Genomic DNA, 10,370 nt, shown 5'->3' on the forward strand with positions numbered 1-10,370 from the left:
AAGGGAGTGGAAGCAGAGACAGGGAGGGAAAGAGGAGGAGAGGGAGGAAGGGAGTGGAAGCAGAGACAGGGAGGGAAAGAGGAGGAGAGGGAGGAAGGGAGTGGGTGGGCGTGAAGATGGAATGAAGGGAAAAAATTGTCAGCTGATACCTCCCAGTTTCCATGGCAACCGGAGGCCTTTCCCACCCACTCTCCTTTTTCTCGCTCTCTCTCACTCTGCCACCCTCGCTCTCTCTCTCTCTGCCACCCTCGCTCTCTCTCTCTACCACCCTCGCTCTCTAACACTCTGCCACCCTCTCTCTCTCCTTCTCTCTCTCTCTCTCTCTCTCTCTCCCCCTCCCTCCCTCCCCTTTTCCCAACAACATGTATCCTAACCTCTATGTTATGTACACCGACTGACCTCCTTCCCTCTCTGGGTCCACCTGTGTCCACTCTGTAAGTGTGGTTATGTAGGCTAGGAGAGTTTGGGTAGTGGGTTTAGCCCATCGTCCCGCTAGCCATCTCTCACTGAATACTGAACCACACAACCCAAAAGCAGGAATTGTGTGTTTGTCTTGAAATGACTTCAGTACTGATGAACTCAATAATACCCATCATTCACCTCACATGCACTGAGGCTCAGTGTCTGTGTACAGTCACTACCGAACCCCTGCCTTTTCTTGTGCGTGTGTGCATGCTGGCGGTTGTGTGTCAGCGTGGGCGAGTGTAGGTATGTGCATGCCTGCCCCCCTGGGCTGGGCGTATGCCTGAGCACTGGGTAGTGCTCTGCTCCAACCTGGATAGGGATGTTGTGTACTGTTCTATGCTTAGTGCTCTCTGCTCTGTATGCTGTCGCTGGGTGCACTCTGTGCCTCAGTGCAGGGCTTGGCCAGGGCTAGGCAGGGCAGGGCAGCTCTCTCCTGGCAGTGTGCCATCTATTAGGCCTGCTGCTCTGCTCTCCACCTCCCAGCTCCACCTCTCCCTCTCAGCTCCCAGGGCCCCACACAGCAGCCATTGTTCCCCTACCCTGCTTTGCTCTGCTCTGTTTGTGCAGCCAGAGAGTACAGCTGAGCTGAGCCAAGGGGAGAACAGGGTCTGGGTGCCAGGTCTGTGTGTGTGTGTAGTGTGTGGCATGTGGAGGGAAATCATGTGCTGATCATCTCTCTCTCTCTTCTTTCCTTTCCTTCTTTCTCTTCCTTTTTCCGCCCTATTCATCTCACTTCTTTCTCCTTGACTTCTTCTTAATATCTCTGTTTCTCTCCTCTGTTTCTCTCCAACCCTCCCTCACTCCCATCCCCTCCCTCTCCTTCCTCTCTCTCGCCTCCTCTTCCATCTCTCTGTCGAGCAGGCTGAAGTGGGTGAGGAGTGTCCCCAGCCGACAGACCTGAAGATCAAGACAGAGAAGACCCAGCCTGAGTCTCCCCCTCCCCTCTGCACAGCCACAGACATGACCATAGACACAACCACAACGGACACGCAAGATGACTCCTCCCYCCCCCCAGAGGACCAGACGGAACCTGTCGACCTGTCACTTGGCAAGCCACGCCCCTCCCTGCCCGTTTCTACACCGTCCAACACAGCCAACCCCGCCCCCAGCTCCGTGGCGCCGCCCACGCTGTCGGCAAACCACATCCCTACGGTAACCATTCTAGACACCATGGTAACCACGCCAGTTATTAAGCCAGTCGGCTCGTTAGCTAGCTCCTCTTTTGGAATGATGGGTAGTAGTGTCTGTTGGCTGAAAAGTGAAATCACTCACACATATTAGGGCCTGCCAAAAATGTAGAAGTCAGATTCCTATGCCTTATGTAGTAACTGTTAGTTTACAATGTTTTAATTTTGAGCGGCTTTGTCTTTTCAGTTTAACAGTTGTTTTTATGTATCTATTTAACCTTTATTTAACCAGGCAAGTCAGTTAAGAACAAATTCTTATTTACAATGACGGCCTACCTAATACTTACATGCTCTTTATTTTCTTGTCAGCTTAGCTGTTGACTCAATGTGTGTGTCCAAAATGGCACCCTATTTGCCTTTCTGGCCAAAAGTAGTGCACTTTATCGGGGTTTCCCAAACTTTTTCACTCAGGCCCCCTTTCAGCATTGAAAGGTGGGCCCCCACCCCGCGCGTGCCATGTCTGTTTCTATGGGGACAAGCACTATTCATGAGACAAACTGTTCACACCCCTCTTGTTGGCGGAGAGAACATTTTGCTGGTTTAAAGCTTAATTCCTACAATTCTACACATTATTCTACACAATTATTACCTTTCAATGTGGCATGAACACAACCAGTCATGATATTTGAATCCGATTGTCGTCTAGTCCAAAATAATTCCAACATCCAAAACTGCATGTGTACCCGTGCCATTTGATGAATGGAAATCGACGTCTGTTACAAAACACCARAGTGTGCCTAGTGACATTCAGCGATTGCTATTGATTAGGCCTGCATTAGTAGCCTGAAGTTGGAATACCTAAAATGGGTCTGAAATAGGATTCCTGGTAGCCAGTGATGTAGTGTTAAAAAAAAAAAAATGGTGGGTAAACTCTGGTTGCCGGTCACGGTGATATAAATAACGCTCCCTATGCTTTCGATGAATTCAACAACAACAATGTGTGTAAACGCCGTTAACTTGCATTTACCCTCCACCGGCTGACTGACAAAAGCAAACGATGATGAATCAACAGATTAATGGAATACATTGGAATAAAGWTWWWTWTTWTTTWWATTAAGGACACGTGGCGGAAATGAGGAAGTACAAAGGAGAATCGATGCGTAAAGGAGCTAAGCTGAGTCCGAAATTCAGGCCTACCGGATGGGCAGCACAGCCACCTAGAAATAAATGGTTTAAACCATGACAGAGGGGTGGGGTGTTAGTTTCATTTGGAAGATTTTATTTTCATATTTACCACTGTAAAACATATTTACCACTGCATTTTAAACAAATAGGAGAATGGTTAAATTAGCATTATTTAGAGACCCCACCAAAGTTTGACTTTTGTTGGATATAGGGGAGCTGAGCCCCCCCCCTGGCTCCCCTGTAATTCGCAACATGGAGTGACTCAAACACTACAACAAAAAGTRGTGGGCAAAAATTTCGAGATAAAGAAAATGTTTGCCGACATGGGCTAGTTGATCTGGACATTTCTGACTGGACATTTCTGACAAGTTATAAATGGCTCTCTGAGGTATGTAATGACTGACATGACAAGAGGGAAACTGAAGATGTACTACCCAGTTTGGGAAACACTGCTCTATATAGGGAATCTGGTGCCATTTCAGACAGTACTGCTCCCCTCCCTGTACACCCACCTTAACCCCTGCTCTCCTCCATCCCTCCCTCCCTCCAGATGCTCTCTCCCGGGTCCATCCTAGCATCCACCCAGGGGGCAGGCGGTCAGCAGATCCTGCATGTCATCCACACCATCCCGTCGGTTAACATGCCCAGTAAGATGGGRCAGCTGCAGACCATCCCCGTGGTGGTCCAGTCTCTGCCCTTGGTCTACACCACCATGCCCACGGACGGGGTGGCCACCGCTGCCATCACAGTGCCCCTCATCGGGAGCGACGGGCGCTCGGAGGGATCCGGTGAGTCCGAGGGAAAGGGAGGGAAGGATATGTTGCGTTTTGTTGAGATGAAGCTGTTCCCTGTATAGTGCAGGATACTCTTATCTCGAGCATAGAAATGAGGAGGCGGAAACAATTACAATATGAACGTCGTAAGTACAACCTTCTAAAATAAGTGTTGAAATTAAAAGCTTCAGTTAGAGAAATTCTAATTGAGTTCTCTCTGGTCACGTCCTCTTCTTCTCTTCTCTGATGTTGATCTATTATATTGACAAAATAGCCGAGTTGACMAACAATGGGAATYCATGTCGTCAATGATTGAAGGCAGGCGAGATCAGGTGGGACCATTCTAGCCAATGAGAGGGCAGATACACGTGTGAACAARAGGCCCAACTAAGACGTTTTTCTTKAAGTTGCCAAAATGCCACATGCATCCACWTACAGTGCATTCAGAAAGTATTCAGACCCCTTGACRTTTTCCCCATTTTGTTACGTTKCAGCCTTATTCTAAAATGGATTAAATATTTTTTWAAAGGTCTCATKAATCTACACACAATACCCCATAATGCCAAAGCGAAAACTMTTTTTTTTTWTTACATTTTTGCAAATAWAAAAWAAATAAAAAACAGATACCTTGTTTGCATAAGTATTCAGACCCTTCGCTATGAGACTTGAAATTGAGCTCAGGTGCATCCTGTTTCCATTGATCATCCTTGAGATGTCTCTACAACATGATTGGAGTCCACCTGTGGTAAATGAATTTGATTGGACATGATTTGGAAAGGCACACACCTGTCTATATAAGGTCCCACAGTTGACAGTGCATGTCAGAGCAAAAACCAAGCCATGAGGTCAAAGGAATTGTCCGTAGCGCTCCGAGACAGGATTGTGTCGAGGCACAGATCTGGGGAAGAGTACCAAAATGTCTGCAGCATTGAAGGTCCCCAAGAACACAGTGGCCTCCACCAAGACTCTTCCTAGAGCTGGTCTCCTGGCCAAACTGAGCAAGATGGGCCTTGGTCAGGGATTTGACCAAGAGTTTCTCTGTGGAGCTGGGAGAACCTTCCAGAAGGACAACCAACACTGAAGCACTCCACCAATCAGGCTTTTATATTAGAGTGGCCAGACGGAAGCCACTCTTCAGTAAAAGGCACATGACAGCCCACTTGGAGTTTGCCAAAAGACACCTAAAGGACTCTCGGACCATGAGAAACAAGATTCTCTGGTCTGATGAAACCAAGATTGAACTCTTTGGCCTGAATGCCAAGCGTCACGTCTGGAGGAAWCCTTGCACTGTCCCTACAGTAAAGCATGGTGGTGGCAGCATCATGCRMTGGGGATGTTTTTCAGCGGCAGGGACTGGGAGACTAGTCAGGACCGAGGGAAAGATGAACAGAGCAAAGTACAGAGAGATCCTTGATGGAAACCTGCTCCAGAGRGCTCAGGACCTCATACTAGGGCGAAGGTTCACTTTCCAACAGCACAACGACCCTAAGCACAAAACCAAGACAACGCAGGAGTGACTTCGGGACAAGTCTCTGAATGTTCTTGAGTGGCCCAGCCAGAAACTGAATTTGAACCCGATCGAACATCTCTGGAGAGACRTGAAAATAGCTGTGCAGCGACGCTCCCCATCCATCCATCCTGACAGAGCTTGAGAGGATCTACAGAGTGGAATGGGAGAAAGTCCCCAAATYCAGGTGTGCCAAGCTTGTAGCGTTATACCCAAAGGTGCTTCAACAAAGTACTGAGTAAAGGCTCTGAATACTTATGGAAATGTCATATTTCAGTTTTTTATTTTTAATACATTTGCAAATTGTTCTAAACCTAATTTTGATTTGTCATTATGGGGTACTGTGTATAGATTGATGGGGGGGACAATTGAATCCATTTTAGAATAAGGCTGTAAAGTAATTTATTTTGGAAAAAGWCAAGGGGTCTGAATACTTTCTGAATGCACTGTATGTCAGTACATTTGTAACAGCCTAAACCTTACYAAACTTCTATTCGATCAAATAAGCCTCACGTAATTCGACACTCTCTCATAMACCTCCATACAAAAAAATGGCTTATCGCACGCCAGCAGATTTTGGCCAGAGTAAATCCTCTCACTATAACACACGGTTTCTCTCCCTTGCTCTTTATCTTCGTCACTTTATCTCATCATCTCGGTCTCTTGACCTCTTGAACAGTATCCTCCTCGCAAGCAATACGTCTCTCGAGTCTCGCCCATGCTCACTCGTCTTTTTAAACCATACTCACTTATCTACACACACACAACACACACACACACACACACACACACACACACCACACACACACACACACACACGCACACACACACACACAAGCTCTTTCTCTCACTCTATCACAGCACACACACACACACACACACACACACACACACCACACACACACACACACACACACACACACACACACACACACACACACACACACAAGCTCTTTCTCTCACTCTATCACAACACACACACACACACACACAAGCTCTTTCTCTCACTCTATCACAGACACACACACTAGTTGTACGTCACTGTCATGGACTTTCTCATTCTCTCGTTCCCTCTCTTTCAGCCACTGTTTCTCTTTCACCCCTGTCACGCTATCTCACACTGGCACTGCCCCGTATTGTCTTTCTAAGGATCCCTCTTCACACAAAAGTACCCTACTTTTCCCAAACTTTCAGCACACATGTCTTAATACATACAAGAGTGTGCAAAGCTGTCATCAAGGCAAAGGGTGGCTACTTTGAAGAATCTAAAATATGAAATATATAACACTTTTGTATGGTTACTACATGATTCCATATGTGTTATTTCATAGTTTTGATGTCGTCACTATTATTTACAATGTAGAGAATAGTACAAATGAAGAAAAACCCTTGAATGAGTCGGTGTCCAAACTTTTGACTGGTACTGTATGTCAGGTAGACATATATACTTCTCACACACTTTGTTTGTATTGCATATTTGAACTCTTTACCTGAATTTCTTACCGCCTCACGAAATGTGTCCCTACCGAAACAAAAGTTGCAATGAAGGGAGAACCATGCCTAGTATATCTATTACACATTCATTTTTMAACATGTATTTTCATACCAAATTAATAAAATAGTAAAAACATGATTTTTTTTAAATTGAGTTTCATAACCTTTACATTTCATTTAGAGAAATAAAACCTCTATTGTTCTCTGTGAAATGTTCAGTMTTGATTGAATGAATCTGAAACTAAAACTAAAACTTTTTGCGCGGCTGGTCAAGGGGTCGGAACTAATAATTCTACTAATTTGTGCCCTGCAAATTGACAACAACTAAGCCCAAAAAGAAATTGTATTTGAAAATTATATCTTGATTACATTGACACACGATCACATATGTCTATTTGTGGGAATACTTGGAAACAGATTTCCTAAAATAAACAATTTTTTTGCTGAATTCCTGGGGATTTGAGTCTTTTTTGACCAAACACTAAACCCCCCCCCCCAAAAAAACCTTGCTAAAAACTTTAAGCTGCCAAAATAAATCACTTGCGGGCCGGTTTAACTGACTTGCCTAGTTAAATAAATGACATCGAACACCTGGAAACCATGTGTTTGATGTATTTGACAACATTCCACTGATTCCGCTCCAGTCAATACCACYAACCCATTCTCCACAATTAAGGTGCCACCAACCTCCTGTGATGTACATRCCAGCAAACATATATAGGTAACTACCTAAATAAAGGAAACATTTTGTTTAAATGGGGGACACAAAGTATATTCAAAGCAGGTGCTTCCACACAGGTGTGGTTTTCTGAGTTAATTAAGCAATTAACATCCATTTATGCTTAGGGTCATGTATAAAAATGCACAGTTGCCCATTATTTTGGTGACGATGGCTATTCTTTGAAAGAGGGGTCTCAAAGATGCATAGGGGGTTTAAAGTGCGTGTGTGTGTGTGTGTGTCTCACCAGATCTTAATCCAATTGAACACTTATGAGAGATTTTGGAGTGGTGCCTTTAGACAGCGTTTTCCATCACCAAACACCAAATTATGGAATTTCTTGTGGAAGAATGTGTCGCATCTAGGGCTGTTGCGGTGACTGTATTACTGCCACATCGGCGGTCATGAGTCATGAAGGCAGTCAAATTCCACGTGACTGTTTAGTCACAATAATTAGGCTTCTCCAAGCTCTGATGCTGCTTATGGTCATTAGTAGCCTACCAAACTTGCTAACTGCCTGGTACTCAGCACTCTCTTGTCCCTCTAATCACTCTGGCATCAAAGCAAATGTTATCGAAAATCTAATCAAACACTTCATGAGAGCCCATGAGCTCATGTTGCGCAACAGTTCTATAGGCTATGCAATTCGTGAGAAAACAGAGTGATGGCCTCTACTAAAAATAGGAGGATCAGCTTTCTATATATTTATTTCTCAACTTTCCTAATATTAAGCACATTGCTTCACTTTACGACAGGAGTATGAAAATGAAAATAAACCACATGAAAAGCATCCTTGATTCGCTATTTAAGTGCATAGATGACATGTATTTTTTCGCTGCCCCTGTTTCAATACAGGTACATGATAATGGTCCATTCTAAATGATAACAAATGTCACACATATATTATTTTGTACATGTAAAGACAAGATTCAATCAAGAACAGTCTGATGGGTGACGATATTAGCCTATCACTTGTGAATTATATATTATCACTTGTGAATGATGCCAGAATAAGAAACAATGCCTTTTTTTTTGCAACTTAGTGGCACACCTCATGTAGCCTAGCCCATAGGCCTATATGTTGTAATAAGGTTTGTATCACAGCTAAAGTGGCCAAATAACTTCTTTAAAATTAAGCACATTAATCTGCTTTACAGAAGGAGTGTAGAGCCAAACTGGCATATATAAGCAGCGTGTGAGTTTCAAGTTTGGGGAAGATAATTTTCACCATAAAAATGCACCTTTATAGTAAAAGCATTAATGCATAATTGCATTTGTGGTCACTTTTGAATAGAGGTCGACTGATTTATGATTTTTCAACACCGATACCGATTATTAGAGAACCACAAAAAGCCTATACTGATTAATTGGCCGTTTTTTATATACTGTATATATATATTTGTAATAATGACAATTACAACAATGTTGTGTATTTATTTTAAGAAAGGCATTGATGTTTATGCTTAGGTACATTTGTGAAATGATTGTGCTTTTTCGCGAATGCGCTTTTGTTAAATCATCACCAGTTTTGCGATGTTGAAGTAGGCTGTGATTCGATGATAAATTAACAGGCACCGCATTGATTATATGCAACGCAGGACAAGCTAGTTAACCTAGTACTATCATCAACCATGTGTAGTTAACCAGAGATTGTTAACATTGATTGTTTTTTATGAGATAAGTTTAACTTCTAACGAGTCAGAAACCCGGATCCGGGAGCACCCCCCACCCCCCAACCAGTAAAAAAGCTGAATAGCATAGCTAGCATAGCGTCACAAGTAAATAGTAGCATCTAAATATCATTCAATCACAAGTCCAAGATACCAGATGAAAGATCCACTTCTTGTGAATCCAGCAATCATTTCTGATTTTTAAAATGTTTTACAGGGAAGACACAATATGTAAATCTATTAGCTAACCACGTTAGCAAAAGACACCATTTTTTTTGTCCACCATTTTTCTCTCCACCAGTAGCTATCACCAATTCGGCCAAATAAAGATATTGATAGCCACTAACCAAGAAAAAACCTCATCAGATGACAGTCTGATAACATATTTATTGTATAGGATAGTTTTTGTTAGAAAAATGTGCATATTTCAGGTAGAAATCATAGTTTACAATTGCACCCACCATCACAACTCGACTAGAATAAATACAGAGAGCAACGTGTATTACCAATTTACTCATCATAAAACATTTCATAAAAATAGACAAAGCATAGCAATGGAAAGACACAGATCTTGTGAATTCAGACAATATTTCAGATTTTCTAAGCGTTTTACAGCGAAAACACAATAAATCGTTATATTAGCATACCACATGTGCAAACGTTACCCCAGCATGAATCAAAGGCAAGGGAGCGATAACGTTATGATCACCAAAATATATTAATTTTTCACTAACCTTCTCAGAATTCTTCCGATGACACTCCTGTAACATCATATTACAAAATACATATAGAGTTTGTTCGAAAATGTGCATATTTAGCCACAAAAAAACGTGGTTATACAATGAGAATACTAGCAAAACTGCCCTGAAAATGTCGGCGCTATATTTGAGAGTGATCTAGTCTAATCGATAGCTAATCATAAACTTGACTAAAAAATACAGGGTTGACAGGAATCGAAAGACAAATTAGTTCTTAATGCAATCGCTGACTTACATTTGTAAAATTATCCTTACTGTGCAATACCGGGTCCGCCAAGCGAAGCTACACATAACAAAATGGCGACATATGCGTTTAAAGATTTTCAACAGAACAGCGATTTATCATCATAAATAGTTCTTACTGTGAGCTGTTCTTCCATCAGTATCTTGGGCAATGTATCCTTTCTTGGGTCTAATCTTCTTTTGGTCGAAAGCTGTCCTCTTGTCCGTCGAAATGCCCACTAACGTTCGACCGGGACCCCGAAACGTGCCCGGTGCTTCAATGTGCATCACAAAGCAATGCCTCAAAATCGCACTAAACGGATATAAATTGCTATAAAACGGTTTAAATTAACTACCTTATGATGTTTTTAACACCTATAACGAGTAAAAAACATGACCGGCGATATATAAGTGGCTAAACCAACGCTTGGAAAGAGAGAGAGTCCGACGT

General features: G+C 42.9%; 1 protein-coding gene across 3 annotated transcripts in view; it reads left to right on the forward strand.

Moving 5' to 3' along the window:
- The window catches only part of LOC111950482 (Krueppel-like factor 8), a 111,205-nt gene that overhangs the window by 77,178 nt on the left and 23,657 nt on the right, over positions 1–10,370 (forward strand). For 2 of the 3 annotated variants that reach the window (XM_023968095.2, XM_023968097.2), the window contains exons 3-4: positions 1,327–1,638; positions 3,328–3,565. In XM_023968095.2, the coding sequence (XP_023823863.1) occupies positions 1,327–1,638; positions 3,328–3,565 (550 nt within the window). The remainder of the gene's footprint in view (positions 1–1,326; positions 1,639–3,327; positions 3,566–10,370) is intronic. The other variant, XM_023968096.2, reaches the window with a different exon arrangement.

Source organism: Salvelinus sp. IW2-2015, linkage group LG23 (genome assembly GCF_002910315.2).
Source record: "Salvelinus sp. IW2-2015 linkage group LG23, ASM291031v2, whole genome shotgun sequence".
Lineage (NCBI taxonomy): Eukaryota > Metazoa > Chordata > Actinopteri > Salmoniformes > Salmonidae > Salvelinus > Salvelinus sp. IW2-2015.